Raw genomic sequence first — 25,000 nt, 5'->3', positions numbered from 1 at the left:
GGACACCCAACCCAATCCCACAGACAATAGAGCACAAGGAATGCTGGCAGATAAACGGAGTTACCGCAGTTAGAAATGGGCGGGGGGATCCACTGGGACATGAGGTCCCGGATGCAACAGAGGTTCAAGAAGACAAAGAAGTCAGAGCAACATGTGAAGATGGACCACTGAGCGGAAAAGATAAATGCAATGACAGCATAACATCAAGTAAGAATCATAAAAAGATTTTTGGTTTTTGTTTTTTTGAAAAGCATTCTTTTAAAGCAGAACAAAATAGAGAGGGGGATGAAGTAAGACATTCCAATGCTTACTAGTCATCATGTAAATTCCAGTTAATCTGCACTTTGCAGTAACATCTAAAGTGTTAAGAAAAGAATCTAAGACGGAATGGTTACACCAACCTTACAAGAGACAAAGGTAAGCTCTTCCTTTTATCCATTGTATATATACGAGAGAGATACAGATATATATATGGTAATATCAGAACAGAAAGGCTTAGCCACAGTAATGATCCAAGAGTGGTCAAAGAATACGTTTTCTCTTTTATCTATGTCCTTGTCCAATATTTTTAGCACTAGCTACTCAATCACTGCAAGGTCAGAATGCATCCACAACACTGCATCCATTAAATTAACAAACTTTAAGAACCATTAATAGCATTTTGTAGGGAAAAAAAGAAATCCTACTATGAATAGGACTGCACTCAATACAATAAATACCTATTCTATAAAATACTTTGCAGAAGTATCTTTTATAAATTTTTAAACAAAATGTATACTTGTCTCCACTTGTGTTTGCTGTAAGACTTAAAATCCACCAGCAACAACATTTTTTTTTTTTTAGGGGGGGTGGTGAAATAAAAATCAGATTTTCAGGAGGTTCAGTGCTATCAGAGAAGTTGTTCAGTTTAGTTGCATGAAATAACAACTGTTTCTTTAAAAACAAGTCTACATATTAGAACTCACTTCTCAAAGGATAGGTTCATAACCAAATGGCCATACACATTGTACCCAGAAGATTTACATTTAGTTTATTAAGAACTCTTTTGGTTCCCCTTCTTGAAAGGATAGCATGCCACATGATTTTTAACACCAGCTATATTTAAAGGGTCAGCTGGGTTCCTTGTGGCGTTTAACAGCACATGTCAGCTCTCCATTACAAAACTAATTTTGTGTAAATGACCATAAAAAAGACCAATACAATCACTGAAGTTCTGGGATTGTTTTAACATCAGACTTTTTTCCCTTTCTTCATTTCTGACAGTACTATATTACACCAATAAAATATTTGCATCAAGATATATTTTTTCCTCCTTGAAGAGGCTCATATTTAGCTACAGAATATCTTGGAGGTAGAGTATCCAAGGCCTTCTAAGATGAAATATCTTATACAGGAAAAGAGAAATACAGACACCTCTCCCATAAAGTTGTTATTTAAGACTGTTTATACTTCAAGCTAAGTTGCAAATGTGATACCCATCTACAAGAAGGGCGAGAAGGAGGATCCGGGGAACTACAGGCCTGTCAGTCTGACCTCAGTGCCAGGGAAGGTTATGGAGCAGATCATCCTGAGTGCCATCACGTGGCATGTACAGGACAACCAGGGGATCAGGCCCAGTCAGCATGGGGTTTTTTTTACAAAAGGCAGGTTCTGCTTGACTAACCTGATCTCCTTCTACGACAAGGCAACGCGATTAGTGGATGAGGGAAAGGCTGCGGATGTTGTCTGCATAGACTTCAGTAAAGCCTTTGACACCGTTTCCCACAGCATTCTCCTGGAGAAACTGGCTGCTCATGGCTTGGATGGGCTTACTCGTTGCTGGGCAAAAAAACTGGCTGGATGGCCGGGCCCAAAGAGTTGTGGTGAATGGAGTTAAATCCAGTTGGTAGCCAGTCACAAGTGGTGTTCCCCAGGGCTCAGTACTGGGGGAAGTCCTGTTCAACATCTTCATTGATGATCTGGATGAGGGGATTGAGTGCACCCTCAGTAAGTTTGCAGATGACACCAAGTTGGGTGGGAGTGTTGATCTGCTGGAGGGTAGGAAAGCCCTACAGAGGGACCTGGACAGGCTGGATCGATGGGCCAAGGCCAACTGTATGAGATTCAACAAGGCTAAGTGCCGGGTCCTGCACTTGGGTCACAGCAACCCCATGCAACACTACAGGCTTGGGGAGGAGTGGCTGGAGAGCTGCCTGGCAGAAAAGGACCTGGGGGTGTTGGTTGACAGCCGCCTGAACATGAGCCAGCAGTGTGCCCAGGTGGCCAAGAAGGCCAATAGCATCCTGGCTTGTATCAGAAATAGCGTGGCCAGCAGGACCAGGGAGGAGATAGTGCCCCTGTACTCGGCACTGATGAGGCTGCACCTCGAGTACTGTGTTCAGTTTTGGGCCCTTCACTACAAGAAGGACATCAAGGTGCTGGAGCGTGTTCAAAGAAGGGCAACAAAGCTGGTGAAGGGTCTGGAGCACAAGTCTTATGAGGAGCGGCTGAGGGAGCTGGGGTTGTTTAGTTTGGAGAAGAGGAGGCTCAGGGGAGACCTTATTGCTCTCTACAACTGCCTGAAAGGAGGTTGTAGCGAGGTGGGGGTCGGTCTCTTCTCCCTAGTAACAAGCAATAGGACGAGAGGAAACGGCCTCAAGTTGTGCCAGGGGAAGTTTAGGTTGGATATTAGGAAAAACTTCTTCACCGAAAGGGTAGTCAGGCACTGGAACAGGCTGCCCAGGGAAGTGGTTGAGTCCCCATCCCTGGAGGTATTTAAAAGACGTGTAGATGTGGTGCTTGAGGACATGGTTTAGTGGTGGACTTGGCAATGCTAGGTTAATGGTTGGACTTGATGATCTTAAAGGTCTTTTCCAACCTTAACGATTCTATGATTCTAAGTGCTGGGGCTTATAAACCTTCAGGGATGTTAGCCAGGAACTGCAGGTCTCATTCACAGTGGTCCTAAGGGCCAGGCCTATAAGAACAAAAACTAAATGGACAAAACCCCTATGTCCTAAAATTATTTTATAGCTGATCTTAAGATCAGTAAACTTTGTTTTATGGTGACATACAGCAAATTTTTAAGTATTCTCAAATACAAACTTAAATGTCCTGAATGTGGGACCCACCCTGACAGCAGCCAGAAATTTCAATGTCTAGCCTAATCCATTTGCACCTGTGGTGTTTGTATGCAGAGGAAAACTCAAAGAAAAGGACAAAAATCCTTCACCTAGATTTTCATCCTCTCTTCTCTTTCACGGTTACCTTAAGGGGAGAAGACTGTAAAGAAGTCTCACAAGGGGCATGACTTATAGCCCAATAAATCCACTTTCTGCCTTAACTATTGCTTCCTCACCAAAACTACTAGACACAATGATGACACAATTTTTTTTTTCTTTTTATTTTTGGTAACCTTTGGCTACAACTGCCTCGCAGACAACAGCCTCACCCCCGTGACTTGCACCTGAGGGGAGACAGAAGCTGTGATCTGTGGACAGGCAATACCAGCAGCAAATTGGTTTTCCCAGCACCGAAGCACCAGGAAAATACACCTCTGGGGGTAATCCTACTAAGCACCATCAGCTCTTACTCTGGGTGAGGCCTAAGCACAAATACAGCCCACAAACATCGGCTTTGACTGACTGGCAGCTGGAAGAAGAAGGTGACAATCTCCAAACACTAGATTTTTAACAGAACAGATGGGTTGAAAAAGGAATCTTTGGAGATACTGGATTAAACAAAAGCATAGAAAAGACAGCCCACTTAAAGTGTCTATTTGACTACACCGCCCCAAGAGAGGGGAGCGAGCGTTTCACAGTGCAGTCAGCTGTCACTAATGAAATTTTGACTCTTGATTACAGTATCAATAGCCATTAGAAAAAGAAAAGGGGGACACACAGCTGTTTTGGGATATCTGACATCTAGGAAAAAAGGCATTACTAAATCTTAGAAAAGTATTCCTTTCCTGACAGCCCTCCTGCCTCCTCACAGCAACGGTGCAAATGAAATGCACACCACTTTAACCCTCCAGAAAAAAGATACACAATGCTTTTTTGCCAGTTTTGAACCAGTAATCCTACAATTTAAGTTGTGTAATTGCTCAACACTTCAGAAAATTCCATGTGGAACAATTAAAATAAATCTTAGCATTGAGGAGCTAATCAGAAAGCTAATCATGTAGAAGGACAGATCCCAAAACACAGTTTATGCTAAAAAAAAAATAAAAAAGAGAAACAAAAACCTACTACCTGCAGTTACACATCTGTCAAAATTCAAGGCAGCTGAACCACTAGAGCCATGTAACAGTGAAGGATAGTTCTTATAGGTCACAAGAGAATTTCATTACATGCTTCATGTATTAAAAATATGATTGAAAAAATAATACCTGTGTACAAGGTGGCTACTAAGAGGACATTGAATCACTGCCTATAAGTACTGGAGCTTTCCTGATGCAAGTGTTGATTCCCTCTTTGGCATATTGGTATTAGCAGTTAGTTTCCTTCAGCTTGCTGATATTCTCACTATAAGAATGATCAAGGCATTCTCTTTTAAAAGGGATTATTTGCATTGCTTTTCTGCGCTAAAGGCAACTTAGCCTAAAATGGCTTCATAAAGAAGCCAGCTGATCTTAAGTGAAAACCCTGGAGAAGAAATAGAGAACCTGTTAGAATCATACAAGCAGAGAAGGAACAACCAACACCTTTTTGTGAGGCAGCAGAACTACCAAATTATTGAAAATAGTGCTGATTCCTCGTAGAAGAGTACATACAAGGAAAGGAAAGTTAATTTAATTTATGAACCCACCAGAGATGGAGGAACTGCAGTGATTGCACACTTTGGTGGTGAGGCATCCTAGCGAGGACGCTCAGTGCAGCAGTCATTCATTGCGGTCCATTTCCCCAACAGATGGGGCAATAAACAGATTAAGAGAACAGGGAAGGGACTGGCAGCCCCAGCACCCCATGCAACAGGCACACCTGCCCTTCTTCACTTCCACCCTTTGGTTTTGTACATGCAAAAAGGCACAAGAGCAATCTCTCAGAGGAAAGGACAAAAAATTCTGACTATCCCTCACCACACAGAGCAGATTGCAAAAAGGAAGATGACCTGAACCAAATAAGTTACTACCTGGCAGTTCCCAAATGTGTTAGTTAGTAGAGCAATAACCTACTTAAACTACATTACTGCTGCCTTGTCTTCCTGCAGTGTCTGAAAAAATGCAACAGTGCAAAAGAGATGGACCATCTACAAGAAATAAATCTGACCTACCCATGTTCACCTAGCAATCAGATGCACCAGAAACTTTAAATCAGATCTCCTCAGACCTTTCAAAGGACTTTCGCACATGATTCTTTCTGCTCAGCTCAAACTAAAAATCCTTTTTCTCCCTCATCAAAAGCCAAGCGAAAAAATAAAGACATACTTCCTCTCCCTCTGCCCCCCCCAATTTCCACAGTCTTGCTACAAGCAAGACAGGCATTATACACGCTTAAAAAAAAACTGGAAAGCACCTAGAATAAGAAACCATGGGACCTTCCAAGAAGTTAAGGAAGACACAATGTGAATCAACTGGCTAATGGATGAATCTTCTCAAATTAATGAAATAAAATAATCAAATAAACGGTGCCAGAACAACCCTCTACCATTTTATACAACAGGATTATTCAGCTGTTTGTTTATTAAACAATATAAGGATTGCAGGCATTTCTCCCACAGGATCCAGTCCAAGTTTCACTAACTTTGATAGCCCTGGATCAAGTCCATGGTAAATAACCAGTGTAAATTCAATCCTATAAACAAATGTCCACATAGATTCAGCTCTACAAACATTTAAACAGATACTTTACTATTATTATTTTGATAGCATGTTACATATGCGTATGAATCTTTCCAGCCCATCAATTCCCAGCTGCTGAGATAGACATGACTTAGAAGAAAGAGCATTAACTCCAGAGTGCATCAGAGACCACGTCAATCAATTCCTACAGTCTGGCCTGGCTGGGCTTCTCACCAGCACTGCTGGAGCAGGTGGCAGAGTCAAGGGAGAAGCAGTAGTAGCAGGTAGGAGAGGGAAAAGCTGAGATAAGAGGGATGAGGTAATAGTGAGAGCAGCAAGACCCACATACAAAAAAAGTCAGCAACTCTGTCACAGCCCACCCCTTTAGTGAGGAGACGACCTCCACTGGCAGGCAGCTTCTCTGCTACATCGAACACAAACTGCCTGCCTCCACTTGCAAGGGCCTTCCTGCAGTCCTCATGTGACCCATCATCTCCTCTGCCACCACCGTGAGCTTCAGATCTCCCAAGAGTTATTAGCCAGTTACAGCCATTACCAGATTTTAAAACTGGTATATCTGCAATCTTTCAAACTGCTCCTTCAATGAGGACTGCAGCTCTGAGATAATCCCTGAGACACATTCATTTTTCTTTTTCAGATTATTCCTTAAAACTATTTTTGCCATTATGCCTACGCAAAATGTGCACGCACACATACAAGTCTTTACAATAGCTTGGCAGTGCACCCAATATTGACATGTGACAATACTGTTTCCCAGTACTCTCTCAGGCCTTGTGGTTTGGGGTTTTTGGTTTGTCTTTGACTGCCAGTTCTCTGCTGCAGGGTTCATCTTTTGTGGTAGGTACTACGAAAACTTAAAACAATTGATTCTGCTACATACTCAAGACTCTGAGGTAATATTATAATAAAAATTGATGAGAAAGGGATGCAGTTCTGGCTATGGATTGATTCTGTGGTCTTTGTTCCACATAGCAGGACCCCAGGAGTAAAAACTGTAAATAATACTCTCTGTTTCAGAGTTATCCTGCTCATTCCAATCTATTACTGTTCTTGTTACACTGTTTGATGGTAATTTTGAGGGTAAGACCCATCAGTCCACCTCTGCCTTCAGCTTTAGAGATGGAACACTTTTGGAAAAGCAAAAGACATTTAGTCCTTTCCCGAGACTTTGTTTACAGCTAGACAATTTAGCCTTAAAAGCAACTTCATCTTTATTGTTTCTACATGCTTTGATTACATGTCATACCTAGGGAATAAAGTCATGTCACATTTGGAAACCATTCTTTAAAGGTAAGAGGGTCCTGAGCATCAGGTCTGACAAAAATAAGGCAACCTGAATCCATTGCATTCCTTCCTTCATCTAAGGTGACAGGAAAAGAGAAGTTACAGACCACGTGAAACTTTTTACAACAGTACATACCCCTTGTTTTCAAGTTCCAACAAATCTCACATGCCCCAAGTCTTCCAAAAACAAACAAACAAACACACACACACCCCACCACCACCCCCCAAACCCTACGGAAGGCATCAGTTTCAAATAAAGGGAAGATATGTCCATGCACCTCAAAATAACCTGCAGCAATAGCATACAGCCATGCCAGCTCTGAACTGTAGGCAGGACAGAACTAAGTATTACTGAAGAAAAACAGCTCCTTTACAGTCTTTTGCCTTTGGCACTATCTTCCATGCAGTTTTATGTATTTAGCTCTGGGATGAAAGGCAGTGGCTGCTGCCTTGTTTCCCCCAGGAGCTAGTTGCTTCTCTGTCTTAACATACCATATAGGAAGGTAAGAGTACAGTAACTTCCTCACAGGCAAAAAGGCAGAAAACCAACATCAAATGAAGGCCTTACACATTTACCTTACACCGTAATCACTAAAATCAATGCCCCCCACCCTCCCAAAGAAAAAAAAAAAGAAAAAAATCATCTAAATTCATGTCTCATTACATGAATTCATACAGTACGGAAACAGTCTCACCATGAAGAAAGAAATGCTTCATATTTCAGTAGTTTGAGCAAAAATGTCATTTGGCAAGAGGCAAAAATCAAGTGATTTTCCAGCTATTTAAACACAAAGCACAGCTTCAACCTAGTTAATGCTGTACCAGACTAGCCAAACTCTAGTAAATTTGTACAGTAAAGAGTGGAAGGGGCTTATGTAAAAACCATCACTGAGCTAATAACATATGAACCTGTACTCTACAGTGAAGCTCTACAAGGGAAACAGAACAAAATAACCCACTTTGCAGTTGCATACAAATAGACAGAAGCCCCCTTTCAGATGGAACAAGGATGTAGCTCTCTACTTGCAAAGACTGACTTCTGTAAATCCCACAGCGTTAGTGGCACAAGAAAATACGAGTGTCCAACTTGAACTATACACAGGAAGGCAGGATGTGTTCACTGAAAAGGTAAGGAATGAAGTCCCACAGAACTAAAAGAAATCGCAAAGCCTTTCTTTAAAATAAGCTTATGCTCTTGTACTGTCATTCATTTTGACTGACTGATTTATAACTGGTATTATTCTTCTCTAGGATGCAAAAATAAACGAATCTTATAGCTTGCTGAATTTATTTCTGCATTCAGTTTTTTTCTTTTCAAAAGCTGGTTCTGACTGGCAGCAAAAGACTGCAAATCCACATTAACATCAATGATACTTGCTTCTTGATAAGCATACCAATCAAATAAGCACAATTATTTATAACACTACTGAAAGAAAATGCACAAACACTGCTTTTAAACAGATGTTGATTAATATTGGTCTTTCCTCCCAGACATTGATTTTCTCCACCAATTAAATACTGTCCTGACAAATACAGTTCTAACTCTGCCCTGGAATTCATAACATTGATCTTAAGACCAGCTTCCTTTCCATTTCACTAAACCTGTGGTCCTAACCCTTACTTACATGGACAAACCCATCACTTCAATTTTCTTTTTGACCATCTTCATGTTGTCTCCTACTCTCCTTTTTATACAAGGAGGATTATCAAGAATATCCTCCTTAAAAAGCTTTCCTCTGCTATGACACCTAAAGGAGACAACTCAATGGTGACCAAAGACCTGCTATGCAAAGATGGGCTCCTCTTTCAGGAACCTTATTTGGCATTACCCTTTTCTTCCGCCCCCCCCCCCCCCCTTAGCCTTCTTCTGATCCTCTCATTACATCCTGATACCGCAAGTTCTCACCCAATGCTAAAAATTAAAATCATAATCTCTATTACAACTCTAAATTTGCTGTCCAGTGGCTATAGCTCCATGCTTTACAGGTTTTCCCATGTCACATTGGGGCCAGGGGCAGGATGGAAGCAATGATGAAAAAATTGTTCCACCTTTATTTTCTTTGAACACAGTCAAGCACCTGCATTTAAACTTTACAGATAAAATACAATGTCCATTACGGCCACGTGCTAGTTCATGCTTTCAGACCTTATACATTCTGATGTTTTATACTAGGACCTATTGCCTACACACACAAAAAGAAACCCACTGCAAGCCAGAAGCACTTTATGTTGGAAAAGCTACTTCAGCAATTTGTAAAACTTGTAAAAGGTATTATTAATATCCTAGGCCTAATATTCAAATTGATTAATGCTGACAGCTTCTTTTGCCAACAAAACTATCACTGAACAAGTGATAAATTCAGTGTCAACGGGCAAATTAGCAACTGGCATCTCTGATGTTCAACAGCGAGAAAGACCCATCAGTTCTGACCAAATCACTGGTCATGCTTTATACTGCACGTACATGAGCCTTATTTAAAAACAACGTAAGGATGACAATGGACTGGGGAAGAGGAAGAAGGAAATGCTACAGGGGAGAAAAGTTTACAGTCTACCCCAGCTGAACCATGGCTACAACATTACTCTTTTAACAGGTTGCCTACATTTATGCCACTCCAAGAGAGGAGAGTATTTTAATTAAGGCATCTTTACTTGTAGGGAAGAGTTGGAGCTCTTCACTAAGTATAGATAGACTTCAAAAATCCATCAGAACCGAATTTCATGTAGGTTTCATCAGCACCATGGACCTTGTCAAGTGTAACTGACTAAACTCTCATTGTCATTTTTAAATACGCAAGTTCAAAAGAAGCAGCAGATGCGATCTTCAAGATCTAGGACTATCAACACTAGGTTAACAGAAAGGGAAACGTCAGACACTTTCATAAGAGGGAAATAAGTAGCAAGGCAACAATATTTCATGCACAATTTAAGATATTCACAATTCTAGTTATACCATCGAAGATCCTTTCTTTGTCAATAAGAACAACAACCCCATTACCTATTTGTGGAAGACTTCACAGATTACACAAACAAACACTGACTCAAACATAACTTTACACCTCCAAATCTTACTGCTGACCTTCTACTAGCTGGTCCAAGGAGGAAATCTTCTTGGAGCCATCAATCGTGTAGATTGTTCTCACTCCCTGGGGCAGATTCACATTGTCAGACAGAGTTCGGGTCAGATCAGCCAGGAGAGCCTCAAAGGATCTAAACCGGTCAGGGGAGATGGCATATACAATCCCTTTGAAATACCGGTCTCCATTACGATAGAAACGAACTTTCTTGGCTTTTTTCTCAGAACTGAGGGTCTGTAGAGTACGGGTTCGGTAAAAGCTGCAGTGGGCACTGTGAGTAGGGCTGGGCAAACCATTTACCCGGGACCCTCTGCCATATCGCTGCGCTTTATCACGCTCATCAAAATGCTCCAGCTCCATATCTCTCCCAAAGGACATCTTGAAGTTCAACCTAAGGGATGCACAAGAGAAGAGAAAAAGTTTAAGAAACTTGCACATTTTAAGGGAGCTCACTTTGAGACTTCACGTTCTATACATGGCCCTTACAGAGGACTACTTTCCAGGTTGAGAAAAACATTTGAATGAAACCATGCGACGTTCACATGTTCATTTTACAGCTAACTCTCTTGCCATCCCGTAAAACCTAGTTTATAAGTTAGGCTTTTATACACCATAGAAATGCCACTCATGAAGCCAACTGCTAGCAATATGCAAACATTAAAAAGCATTTGTTCAAATTCAGTAAGAACTCTGAAAATGAGGTGACAAAGTTGAGCTACTGGAAAAAAAGAAAAAACCCATGAACTTTCTACTTTTTCTCATGTTATATTCAGGTGCTATTTGAGTAGAGTCTACCTTCTAGACTGTTTGCCCCCACTGAACTGTTTATTCCAGCTGTGATCTCAAGACGTGCCATTTCAGAAGGGCAACCAGTCACAACAAGTAAGCAATTAAGAACTTTTCAGAGGAATAGATGTTGCAGGTTGGTGATGAGAATCAGGACTACCACTGCCAGTATGTGGACTTAGTGGGTCAAGCCCACTGTTTAAAAGTCCTTGCGTATTCCAATCACTGGTCTCCCTACAGCCTAAGCTTTGTCATAAATTACTTCTGTTGTCCTTGTGTAAATACTTTGCATGCTCTGAACCAACAGAAGTGCTCAAATGTCACGAAATAAAAGCAAGATTAGAAGGAGACAGGAAACTAGTATTTTTCAGTGAGCAAGCTACTTTAGTGCTTAATAAAATTTGCAAGAGGTTTTATTAATATCCTAGGCCTAATAATCAAATTGATGAAAGCTGACAGCTTCTTTTGCCTACAAAACTATCACTGAAGGAGTGATAAATTCAGTGCTGATGGACAAATTAGCGATTGGCATCTCCCATGTTTGACAGTGACAAAAACCCATCAGCTCTGACCAAAATGATCCCAGTTGTTCAATATAGTTCACATAAATGGAAGTTCACATGTTCCGAAATGAAATCAGGGAGGTAGGTACTTCCATTCCTTTTCACGACCAACACAAGACTAAATACTACAAATTGCACATTAATCTTCACAAATAAAAGAAACAAAAATACAGAAAAAAAAAATTTAGAATGACCAAAACATCATTAGGTTCAAAACACCTTTCTTTTGATTTAAGAGCCACCTAGATTTGCAGTTGTCTGCAGAACAGCAAAGCACAGTAAGTTTATTTATAGCACAGATACACAGACCTAATTTAGAAGTGGTGTCTCTCATTGATTTCCAATAAAAAGAAAAAAATAGCAAGCACAAGCTTTGTTTCAACCACTCATAATTGCGTGACCATTAAAAAAAAAAAATATTCAGACCAGCTGTAAAACAGTAGGAGGAAATACAGAAAGACTTACGGATGCTCTTTAGCTTACCAAAGTTCGTATTAAACCAATGATTATACAGCTGGACCCTGATGCTGCAAAGCTGTAGGGGATGTGCTCAACAACTTCTGAGAGCTGTTCACGTGCTTGCCTAGAACAAGCGCTAAGGCTAACCACTGCAAGCACGGGGCCTTGGTGGAAATTATTTATCCTGCTTTGGTTACAGCTCACAACTTATTTTGTTACATTGGCACAGGATCGTGTGCTTATGTATATATGCAACATTTATATTTGTAAATACTTTGTAAATAAGTACCTAACATGTATATGGTGCAGTGTATATGTGTGCGTATGTGCAGATGTGTGTATATATACGTTTAGGTATATATATATAAACATATGTATAAATACACACACATAAAAGAAAAAGACTAATCTATGTTTTTCCTCCTCAGTATACATACACACATATATCCCCTTTCAATGAAAAGAACAAGAACATTTGCTGTGGTGTTTCACTGACAGTTCTCTATGGGTTAAATACAAAATATCACTCGGTGGCCGCAGTTTAGGATCAAGACTATACCACCAACACTGCCATGTTAAAAATTATTTGTAAGTGGTTTTACTTCATTTCTAATTCCAATGAGAACCTGTCATTCAGATTTAAACAATCCCAGAGCTCACAGTTCAGAAACTGTATCTCAAAAGCAATGCCTGTGCCAAGAAAAATGGATTTTTCTTAGGTCTGCTGTTTCATTTGCTCAAACCATCTCAAACACACGCACAAAAAAAAATAAGTTTACATGAAGATACACTTTTTTAACAGACTTTCAGCTTCACTAATTTTGGATGGGGGAAGGAAGAAGTGGGAGTTACTGCCCTTTCTTCCACACACTTACGCTTTAATCAATAATGGCTGTAACTCCCAATTACGCCCTTTAAAACAGAAATAGAGCTCCCCTTGAACACCAGTCCCGCTATTAACAGAAAAGCACGTTCAAACCACAAGGTCAGAGCAGACAAAGAAATCCTAAACAGTATTTGATCTGATCAGATGTTTCCGTGTGGATGCGTATAAATATATACTCATCTATATACAGATATAGAAAAATGAAAGGACACACCCCTGGAAAACCACCATGCCCAACACTTCACACCCTATACATCTGTTAAAGAATTATTTGTAATGCAGGTGTGGGTGAGCAATTACATAAAACAATCATACATGCCGATCAAAAAAAAAAAAAAATACATCGTGCAGCGATGTGACTGGGACCCAGCGAAGATCAATCAGACTAAGCAGCAGACCGACCACTAAGTCCTTGGGGGAGCGGGGGGAAACGTGGGTACACGCGGCAGCAGCTTGAAGGGGAAAAAAAAGGGGGTTATTCTGCTGGGGTAGGGGAAACGCGTCTGAAATAGGACCAGCCCGCGGAAGGCGGCATCGAGCTCTTCAGCCCGGCTGCGGGCTGCCAGCGCGGCGCGAACCGCAGGGTGACAAAAAGGAGGTGCGCTCGCCTCCGGCCGCGCGCAGGCAGGGCCGGGGGAGGCCCCCAGCCCGCTCCCCCGGGGCGCAGCCAGCCGCCCCGCGGCGGGAGCCCGCGCCTCGCGCCCCACGCTCCCGCAGCCGGGCACACGCCGAGCCGCCCGGGGAAAGCGCTGCGGCGCTCGGCGGAGGCCGCCGCCCCGCACAATGAGCACAGGTGCACCGCGCCGCGGCGGACCGCGCCCCAACGGCCGCACCGCGGAGGCCCCTTTGCGCCGCAGCCCCCGCGCAGGAGAGGGGCGGCTCCGGCCCGGGCGCTTACCTGTTCTCCGCAGCCTGGCGAGCACCTTCTCCCTCGGACCTGCCGACGGGGCGCGGAGGGAAGACGGCGGCTCGAAATGGGAAGGGGCCAAAGAGCGGCAGCTCCCCCCCTCCCGCCCCGGCGACCGCCCGGCTTGAATCGCAGTAGTTGCCGCAGAAAGCGGCTCCGCTGCCTTTGTTACGCCTCCCCTGGCTGGAGCGCGCTGCTGGGGAGCCCGGGCTGCAGCTGCTTCGCCTTTCTTCTGCTGCTGCCGATTGCAGTGATTTGCATTAGCCCGGCCCTCATTGAAATGCGGCTCTTCACACCAGCCTCTCCCTGGCGCTCTCTCCAGAGGGCGGCGCCGCCGCCGCCGTCTCCCCCTCTCTTTCTCCCTTTGCGGGCCCTCTCTTCCCTCGGCGCTGCGGGGCGAGCGCCGGAGCCGCCCCCGGCAGCGCGCCCTGCTCGCGGGGCGCCGGGTGCGAGGGGAGCCCGCTGCCCGCCCGCGCCCCCCGGCAGCCCCAGGAGGGGGGCGCGGAGGAGAAGCCCTGCTGGGACGGGCGGCTACGCTCCCAGTCGGCTCCCCCTCCTGAGGTAATTTCTGGCGGCACCGCGGGTCGCTGCCTGCCCGCAGCCTCCCGCCGCCCCGGGGAGCCCCGGCCGCTGAGATGTGCCCGATCGGGGCCTGCCTGCGCACGGGGCAGGGCCGTGCCTGGCGGGGGGCAGCTGCCGCCCCTGCGAGGCCCTGGCCCGACGTCCAAAAAACGCCTTTAGAAGTATTTTTACCGAATGTGTCACTTGGCATTTCCGTGAGGTTCGCCTGGTCCCGCGGTGCTGAGAGCCCACCCAGTCACCAAAGCCCCGTGGCAGGGATTGAGTGCTGAGGGTGAGATTGATGTGGAATTTAGGTACTAAAACTGGAGCCACACTTCCTCACGCTGCTCGCTTAGTTACAGCTGACCTTGGAGGTGGCAAACCTCCATAGATGCTACAGTTTTTATGCTTAAATTTCCCAGAAGATGTATTTGCCCAAAGGCGTCTCAGGCTTCATCTGACTGACTCGCTCCTCTTATGCCCGAGTCCCTCAGGTCTTGGCGCGGGTTTGCTAAGTCAACCTCCACACAGAAATTCACCCAGAACTGATGTTTTCTCCTCAAGGGCTTGGTTATTCTTCATTTTAATATAAAAATCTGTGGTTAAAACATTCTCGAGGTGAAGGACCTGGTTTGCTTTCCTTTGTGCAACAAAGACTTCAGCTCTTCTCCACTTGTCAGGTAAACAGCCCACAGTCCAGAGGGACATGGAAGGGAAGAAAACACAGTCTGTCCCTTCTGTTGAAGCTGCTCCACTTTTTACTCTGAAACATTAAAAATGCATTAGATCAGAGAGAGGGAATTAGTCTGTAACCTCGTGGTTATGGCACTCAGTTGGGAAGGACAAAAGATGGCTTTGTGCATCTGTATTATGGACCATTTATGTGTTTTATATCCATAAATCCAGAAACAATCACTGGAGCAAGGACTTAAGCCCAGGGTGCCCTGCTCCCTAGTGATAGACTTCTAATCAGAATAGAGGCTCCTGCTTAATCTGGCTGAAGGCAAACGAAGCCTTCGGTCTACAAAAACTCTAAGAGGCTCAAAAGAAGAAGAGGATGAAGTATTCCTTTTCTATTCCCCTAGAATAGTCCACAGATAGGCTCTTAGGAGACAGGAGATTCCCTAAAGGAGAAAAATTAATTGTTGCTGTGTCTTTATCGTCCTGGAGGAGTTCTATCACCAAAGTATAGAGCGGAGACGGCAGTCTTCTGGCAACACTTGTTTCCTTAGTTTTTGAAAGAGAAACCAGCACCTCAAACCTTCAGGAAAACCTCTGCTCAAAGGAGTAATAGCACTAAAATACCTGAACATCAAAGAGATTTCAGAATTCAATGTACAACTCTGTCCTCAGCACGCTCTTACCACCTAGCTTAGTTTTTGTGGATCTTCTTCTAAGGCACTTCATTCTTCCCCTGTGGTCAATGGGGTGCTGAGGCACTTTAGTAAAGACTGTCCTTTTTCAGAGGCAAGTTCCTAAAAATTGAGCACCTGCACCTTGAGTATTTCACCAGCTATGTTTTAGATGTAACAGATATGGCAATATTGGTAACATTGGTATACTTGACGGGAGAACGGAAACTAATTTTAAAAGAATTCTGGTAATCTTGCATTAAAGTTCTATTCTTCAAACCAATTCTTTTGTAGGTCAACAATCAAATAAAATATTCATGACGGTCTGAGATGATAAGAAAAACCAGGAGATTACAAAGATTAGAGATGGAAAAGACTATCATGGTCCTGAAAAAGGATTGTTCTTTAACATTTTTCAGTGCTGTTTTGTTCAGTTCATTTTAAATGTCTCAGGTAATGGGGCTTCTACTTCCCAAAGGAGACATCTCTTCAAAGTTGAATTCCTCCAATTATAAGGAATTTTTTTCTGGTGATCAGGTTAATGGAAGTTTCTTATGTTTCAGCTCATTGCTTTAGCTATAGTGCCCTGCGTTCACGTACATAATTTATTTCTCCCATTGGTGTTTACATCTCTCTGACATGTATTATTTACATCTAGCCTAAGTGTGCAAAATATTTCACAGATGTTCAAGAAAGATCTTCACTCTGATTATGTTAAAAAAAGAAGTAAAAAGAAAAAAATACAATATATATCAATACTAAAGTATAAACCTAATAGGAAAGTATCTTTTAAAATGTGTTATTTTGTTCATTTACAGTTTTGTGTTTAACATGAAGACACAACACAATACCGTACAGTCTGCTTGCCTTTGTCATGCATACTTGCTGTGCTTTTCTTTTTAAAGTACTTTAAAAGATGCTCTTCCTTTACCTTTTTCATGTGTTTGTCCACAACTTAAATTAAAACAATGCAATTCTAAATAGAAACAAAGCTTGCGTAAATTCTTTCAACAGTTATACAGTCACCGTGTTAAAAGAGCGTCCTATTTTGCTAATACAAAATTGTCTTTCTTCATTGGACAGACTTGGGAATATTGTGTGTTTCCTGAGCCCCCTGTAACGCATCCTTATAAACCACAATACAGTCACTTCTTAATCCCGCTTTGGATAAAGTAAGTAACTTGGACTTCTCGTCTCTGTTATTGTTACTCGGGTTTTTCAGATCTAACAGTATTCCAAAAGTGCTTGTCTGAACATTTCTAATTTTTAAGCATCCTTGTAAAAAGTGTACAGTAGAATTGGATAGAGTTATGTCACCACCCAACACTCCTGTATCTGAAGGCTGTACCAAATGCCTTGGAACATTGTTCTGGGAGCTTCTCTTTAGTTGGCTAACCACTGTGACCCCTAAATCCTTTTCAGAGTCACTGCTTTCCAGGACACTGTCTCCAGTCTTCTAAACGTGACCTACATTCTTTGTTCCTGCTGAATGACCTTGCATTCAGCTGTCTCAAAAAGCACGTCCAAATGATCCTGGCTTACTAAAGGATGTCAATTTCCCTACAGAAAAACTGTTTTTTCTTTGCATTATTTAGTGCTTTATGCATTTTATGTCATCTGCAAATTTTACCATTAATGCTGTTAAATATTCCTTCAGATCACTCATAAATTTATGTAGTAGCAGAGGACAGCATTTTCTAAAATGTGGGGCTCAATCCCCCAAGGCAGCGGTGTCAAGGGTGTGTTTAGAGCTCATTCCACTTCATGTCAGAGAGGCAGTCGGCTCTCAGGATGCCAAACCAGGCCAAGGGAACTGGTGCTCGCGCGGTCGCATATGCCCATTTCAGCAAACAGCCTGTGCCAGCTCCCCGCAGGGAGCCGAGCAACTGGAGCTGCCCAGCCAGCTGGGCGCTGCAGAGGCGTGGGGTGGGGCGGTGGGGTCCTGGCACCAGGCGCCAGAAACACGTTGGGAAAAACTCGCTTGTGAAAAACAACAGAACTCTGCGAATCACTGGAGGGGTAATGATTAGCTGTTTATAGTTACTTTTGGAGATCTGTCATTTAGCCGGTTTTTAATTAATTATTACGTGTTACACTGATTTTGGATAACGCTAATCACTTAATTAGATTGATGTACTGCTGTATGTCTGTTGCTTTACAGAAGCCTATGTCGATGCAGTCACCTTTGTCAATCATACACTGCAATTTCACCCAGAAGGCTACCCAACTTGACGTGCTCATTGACACTAATTACACAATCATTTTCCGTATTGATTGCATCATGTATCAGGCCTTCACTTATTTTACCTGCTGCTGACTCCAGCACAGCTAGAATTATATAATCAAGGTCATATTTTTTATCTTGTCCATATGTAACCCTGGCTTTATCCAGGTTTTTAATACTTCCTTAAGATTCTTTAATTTCTTGAATAGCAACATTAATTGTTCAGGCAGACCAGTAATAAATTCTTCTTAAACTACCCATGTATTAAAAATTCTTTGCATATTATTTTAGGCAAAAACATATGGCATTCATGACTGGGATGGGACTGCATTATGCAGAAATATTCAGTGAATACTTCTGTCTCTTCTGCATTGTTACTGACAATTTCAACTTTGCTTCTAATAACAGATCTATGATTTTGCTAGGATTAATTTTGTTCACAATATATTTTTTCTTAATTCCTCTTTGTCCTTCGTGTTTCTGGCTGTAAAATTTCTCACTGATGATTTCTCATATGCCTGTTGTTGATATTTCACTTGTCCAGACTTAGAATAACAAGTAAATAAAAAGTCTTTGCTCTGTTATCTGTCCTTTGTATTTCTCTTCAGCAAGGCTACTTTTAACAAAAGACAATCTCTCTAAATGCACAATTGGATTTTTGAATCTGGTAAAATCATTCACAGTTAAAGACTCTTTTTTATCTTGTTCATTTGCTTGTAACTGACTTCTTCAAGAAATTCATTCAGGATTTAACTCTCTTTGCATATAGCAGATATAATTACATGCTGGTCATTGGATAAAACATTCTTAAAGTTATTTCTGCATGTTTGTCCACTGGAAAGAGGTCCCATTGTAAAGCGAACAGGTTTTGTATTGGAAAATTATGGTATTTCACTTTTTGATACTCCACGGATATTTTAACGATGTCATCAAAGACCTCCAGCGTAGTTTGGCAGACTTACGTCTCTTAATTTTTTTTCTTTCAGATATTGTTGAGGTATTTCAGATACTATTATTTCAGATATTATTAGGGGCATGCGTAAAGAGCTGTTTGTCTGATTTGATTTGCTTGCCCGTATTGGTTAACAAATTGAACCTAAAACCCTGTCATTTGGGATTATCAATTAGGAATGCACTATCCGGGTGGCAGGCCAAATCCTGCCTTGTGAAACAACTCCATCCGTCTCCAAAACATTCTCTATCATCATGTAGTATAGCAAGATATATATCTGAGTAAACTGTTATTATAAGCTTTCTCCTTTCCAGGTTGTCAAGAAGCTAAATTAGAATAATTCTGAAGTGCAGGATCTGAATTTTTGCTGGTCCTTTGTTCAAACTAATCAAAGTAAATTGATATTCTTTGCTGACTGCTAACCTCTGACAGAGCCATTTTAAATAATTTAGAATATGTATGTTCACAATAACCTCAGCCCAGTCTCAGTAGTATTTACATGCTCAAAGCTGAGGATTTGGGGACTGTCTTTTTCATTTTGAGAGAAAGCTGGAATGTTTTATGAATATGAATGCACAAATTGTACACAGTGTTTTGAACGACCTAAGAACAGCATATGTGGTAGTTTTGTTCACCAGTGTTTTAAAAATAAGTTAGAGGGGCTAGGGTTGGGACACAATTTTTATAAACATTATTTTTAAAAAGGGCCTGCTTCCCAAAAGAATTTAGAGGGTGAAATTCTGCACCAACTATTGGCACTTTTGAAGTAAATCCCCAAATAATTTTTTTGCCATGTGGGTCCTGTCAGTCAGAAGAGGGCTGGAACATCACAGTAGCTGAAGCAGGATTTTGTGAGGAGAGGGAGGGATAGACCGCTCATTCTCTGGAAAGTAATCAGCCAGTGTGTCCCAAATCACTAAAGGATGTGTGAGGGCAGTAAATAGGAAACAACAGGGGAAATCTCAGGTCATTCAAAGAAGAGAAGTGGGAAGACATTAGTGACCTGGGAGGTGTCTCAAATCTTCACTGTAAAAAACTGGAGTAGTTTTTTCACCTTCTAGATGCCGTTTTTTGTGATGCACTGGCCATATGAGGTTGTCAAGCAGTGTCTGCTGGGTTCCACACTTCCTGTTACAACCAGAATCAGGTCCTTTGGGCAGCATATATCTTTTCTGAGTGAGGATTTGGATGCCATCTTCTCCCGCAGTTCATTCACAGGTCAGGGGTGTAAGGCACCGGCTGCTGCTTTAACTAGACTACCACTTCTCTCCTCATGCAGATTACATACTATGGAGGGATTCTGGTCTACTGCTTATGTGGTCTGAAAAGGCTCCTTCACCGATGGCCCCTCCACTCGACCACCCTATGTTCTACAGCAAGTAGAATTGATTTCTTGACATTTAATTGAAGATTTATCTACATTATGGCTGGAAGTCCAATTCTCATTAATTTAGAGGAGATTCAACCTCCAAACTATCTTGGTAATCTTAAAGAGTTCAGCCTGACTGTCTAATAGCATTAGTGCACAGATAAATAGTAAGTGTTGTTTTAAGATGCTGAGCAGCAAATAATTTTAGCTCCAAATTATTGAAAATGTAAGGTCTAGAGAAGTACTCTTTAATAACATCTCTGTTGATGCTAATTCAGGTAGGCTTAGCCACAATAAGGTTGTGCGCTGCTGTAAGGTTCCTCAGGCAAAAGACAAACAAAATGACTAGAGATATCAATCCTAAATACCTTATTGCTAAAGAAAAATGAAGGTAAATATACAGGCAGTCATAGTTTTATGTCTGATAGAGCGGGCTGTTTTAATTAGCAATGACACTGTAAGAGTAGCTGTGGCTCTTGTGGTAACATGGCTCAAGGTAAAATCAGATCAAAGTATGATATTCCCACAGCCATCACAGATTGTGTCAGGGTTGCACAGATAATCAAAATAGTATACACAGAGGAAAAAGAATGAAAGTTAGAGACTCTCTTTGAGATAAACTAAACAGCTAGTAAATGGAGAAGGCAAGTAAACATAACTGACAGTCTTCTCCCCTTCCCTCAAAGACAGAATTTAAATGCCTAAAACTGGACTCAGACTTTAGAAGCCTAAATACAAAACTGAAATCTGCCCAACTACCCTTCTGGACAGTTCCAGGAACCTGCAGTTCTACTGCACCAAACTAAAATTACCCCAAAGTTCATTAAAAACTTGACCTTGAAAACTCTTCAGCCAGTCTAAATGACAATGATCTGGAATGATTCAAAATTAAATAAGAGCTGCTAATTAGCATTACTCGTTAGAAGAGCTATGGCAAAAGCTCTGGGCTGGCATATATAGATGTTTTCTGTAATTTTAAAACTCTGCAGATTGTCAGCTCAGTCCTTTGATAAGAAATAGGGCCGTTGTTATCTCTACAGTAACTATGTTTTTGTGGGGAAACTAATGAGACCTAGAAGAGAATAGGGTAGCTGGCAGTTTTGCATCACCAGATAACTCTTCTTCTGCTTGTCCATATGGTTACATTTTGAAAGTTTAGGTGCAGTCACTGTGAAATATATTCACATATAGTCTTAAACATGATTTTTGATAAAAAGAGGCTGTTACCGTTAATAGCCAGAAAGAACTCAATCACAAGTCTTAAGATTACATTCAAACCATTGTTTATAGGAAGGAAAGTAGTATTAAGCAAGTTAATCCACATGCTCTTAGACGGTAACAAAACAAAGCCTAATTTGCCATGGAAGTGGAATTCAGAGTCTCCTGTTTTGAAGAACTAATTAATTTTGCTTTAGTATAGGAAAGTTTAGTGTAACAAATCCATTGAAAATTTATGAAGGGCTGTTTTACATCAACAGAATTACACCTCTTTATAGCTTTAAAATAAAGAACCTTAAATCATGCATGGTTTAAGTTTGTGAAGCTTCGGTAAAGCAAGTCCATGTGGAAAACCAACATTTTTTAAGCTTAACAATTAATTGATGATATTGCAGTAGATAGACATTAAATTTCTCATTTCTTTCTTCCCTTTTGGATGGTATAGGCCTAGGGAAAACTGCCTCCAAAGAATCATTCTTATTTTGTCTCCTCACTTTATCAGGGTTATTACATTTAGAATTACCCAAACAACAGAAAACCCACTTGTCAGTTTAAAAAATGGCTAGGTTTTTTGATGCTCTGGAATGCCATTGTGGAAGGAATCAGATGTTAAGTAGACAGGTGGAGCTACCATGGACCCAGAAGCTGTCATGGAAGCTAGTTTCAGACATTTTTCAATCTTGCTAATTACAGTTATCAGAGAAGAGGAGGATCTTTTCTGTTATTTCATATGTCAAGTTTCTTTTCAAGTATTTCTAATTCCTTGATTAGATTTCCTTTGTCAGAGATCTCTCACAGTGATGTCAGTATTTCCATGGTGAATCAAGGTTCCCCTGTAAAGCTAGGTGACAAACTTAAACACTCATTTCTCACTCCGCAACACTGCTGTTTAGTGTGATGGTAACATCTCACTTTACTAAGTGGTAAGTTATTTTGGGGGTTGAAAAGTGACCAAGGTCATGGTTGCAGGGAAAGCTTCAGCTACACTTTTTTTTGGTCACTCCGAGTCTGCCTTTATTTATCCTCTGTAGAATCAGTCAGCCTCAGAGCTGAAGTACTCTATTTATCATCCATGACTTACCCAAAAGGTTGGATGAGTTTGAGTACCTTTGGGACTCTGTATCCAGTAGACCTGTCAAGTGTCACACGGTAAAACAGATCCTGCCTCTCCTCTTCAGCTCTGTCTGCACCTCATGCGTTCATGTAGCGTAGCACTTTGCTTTCCTGCTCTGACTATCGTGTTCCTCAGATGATATCCTAGCTCTGCAGTTCCTTCCCTCCCTCCCTCCTCTCAATCACATGCTATAAGGTGCCAGACACATCCCACACCATACACCAATCTGTAGTGCACTCTCATGCACAGAAGAAGATAATTAAGGAATGTATAAAGATACGAATCCTTGCTAAAAACAAAGTATGGTTTACTTTGCAGAAGAAATAAAGCTTTTAGAGAGAATTCTTTTAAAACAATCTAAAGATGTGTTTATATTACTTTAAGACCTACAATTTTGTGATGGTCATCTGTGAAGCCTCCGTTTTATCCAAATACCCCAAAAGTGTTGACTATGTCTCAGTTTTGTTCTTGCAGACTTGCTCTTGCCTCTGTCTTACAAGGTCCTTTTTTACCCTGCTATCATTCCTTCAGCCTGTGTTCTCAAGCTTTGGTCCTTCTGGTCTCGTCTGCTCAGCAAGAGTCTTCAGGGCCTATGGCTCTGGTCATTGACCCTAACAGCTTATATGTTTGTTAGAGTAGCTATATAGAGAAAATTTCTTTTTTTCTGCCTGTTTCCTCTGGCAGAGTGCTGCCAGATCAGTCCTAATATAGCAAGCATCCCATTAACCAAGCAATACACATAATGTCTCTCAGAACAGCACTAAATTTAACATGGTCATTAAAAAATGCTGCTAGGGATTCATCTCATAGACCTGTTACTATTCTGCTGCCTACAAAATAAAAGACTAGAACACCATCTTAATTATGCCAAATAATTATGAGTTACAATCAGAGACTCTTAAGATACATTTACTCCAGAAACTGAGGGGAGCATATGAAAAGGGGAGGGAATTAAAATGAAGTTGCTAATAAAGCTGAGATTTTCCTTACTATGCACGTTACCATGTCAACCTGAGTTATGCAGCATCACATTTGAGATCTATTCAAAACCCCTTCAAAAGCCTAGCAACTAACCAGGATGTTATAGATGGATTTTCAGCTGATTTTGGCATCTTTTGCATGATAAATGCTACTTAACCACATTCTTTTTCTGGTTTAATATCAAATACAACTAAGCAAATGTTTAATTATATCCATGCAGATGGTTTATTATGTAAGAGATAATTACTTGTCCCACTTTGAAAGCACTAAACCATGCAGAAAACACGAGGCTCAATCATTTTAAGATGTCAAGTAACTTAATATAAATTATTATTTCTTGCACATAGCAGAGAAAAACATGCAACCTCAGTATCCTGTGCATGTATTAGTTTCAGATGGTTTAACTATGATTCTTTTAAGTTAGTATGTGCATACTGCCTCTGTTCTAGCTTCCTTCTTAAAGTCAGCATAGCTTTCCACCACTGTCTGGCAGCGGTCTAAAGCATTTTATTGAAAACTGAAGCAATGTAAAATTTGTCAGCTGATCTTTCAGAAAAAACACTTTTCTTTATTCTTAAGTACTCAAATATATATAATGGCCTTTAGCATTCTTAGTTTGCTATTTAAAATATCTTACATGTGTTATGAGGAGTATTAGTTCCAGTTTCAGCAGCTTAGATTTGAGGATTATGTAAGCTGGTACACAACAGAAGCTGGCGGATAGCAGCTGTTGAGGAATTACAACATTTTTACCTGTTTCCCATGTTAGTTGAGCTATTTAAATATGTTTTGAGGAAAAAAAGGTGCAAAAAATATGCCTCAAAAGCAAAATAAAAGTATCAGCCAGGAATTATTTAAGTTCACATTCTTAGTAAAGAACCTAGTTGGTTTTTTTTTTAGTAAAACACTGTATCAAACCTGCAAAAGGGAATAGATCTAGAAAAATTTATAAAACCATTGCGTAATACCATGATAATCACTTAGCTAGGTGAAAGTCACTGATAATGTAAAAGTGATTAAACACAATTTATCATCAGATGCAGAAAGTTCCCTCACACTTAAGAGAGATGCTGAAAAAATTGTTCCCAGAGCAGCAGAACGAATGGAGTTCAGCTGGTAGCACATCTTGCCTATATTGATTATTTGATGTCCAATGGTGAATGAGCTTTTTAATTTTTTCCTCAGCACAGACACAAATACCCTTTCTCTCTATCCAGATGTGTAATTTCATAACATTTTAAGGAATTCAGCATACTTGAGCTCTCTCCTCTTGTCCAATTTGATTGCAGTTTCCAGTGGTTGCAAATGATCAGGAGGCAGCTGATGAATATGGCTTGCTCACCAAGGGCAGCAGGCTGGCAGTGATCCTCCAGAGAGTCTGAAGAGCCTCTGGGGGAGGATGGCTGGTCCCCTTAGCACTGCTAAAAACACGCTGAAAGTTCAGACAATGAAATGTAGGTGCTCAGGTTGCCAGTACTTGCTCCATAC

The 25,000-nt window shown here is 41.3% G+C and overlaps 1 protein-coding gene across 3 annotated transcripts in view; it reads right to left on the bottom strand.

Annotated features, from left to right (window-relative positions):
- DCLK1 (doublecortin like kinase 1) overlaps positions 1-14,054 on the bottom strand; it is a 254,179-nt gene extending 240,125 nt beyond the window's left edge. For 2 of the 3 annotated variants that reach the window (XM_087757349.1, XM_087757347.1), the window contains exons 1-2: positions 13,733-14,051; positions 10,143-10,531 (exon numbers count right to left, since the gene is read on the bottom strand). In XM_087757349.1, the coding sequence (XP_087613475.1) occupies positions 10,143-10,518 (376 nt within the window). In that variant the 5' untranslated portion in view covers positions 10,519-10,531; positions 13,733-14,051. Of the gene's footprint in view, positions 1-10,142; positions 10,532-13,732 lie in introns of all 3 variants that reach the window. The other variant, XM_087757350.1, reaches the window with a different exon arrangement.
- Between the last annotated feature and the right edge of the window lie 10,946 nt (positions 14,055-25,000).

Source organism: Nipponia nippon, unplaced genomic scaffold (assembly GCF_047370975.1).
Source record: "Nipponia nippon isolate SJK-2023a ecotype South Korea unplaced genomic scaffold, ASM4737097v1 scaffold_2, whole genome shotgun sequence".
Taxonomy (NCBI): Eukaryota; Metazoa; Chordata; class Aves; order Pelecaniformes; family Threskiornithidae; genus Nipponia; species Nipponia nippon.
This window is presented reverse-complemented; position numbering and strand designations above follow the sequence as displayed.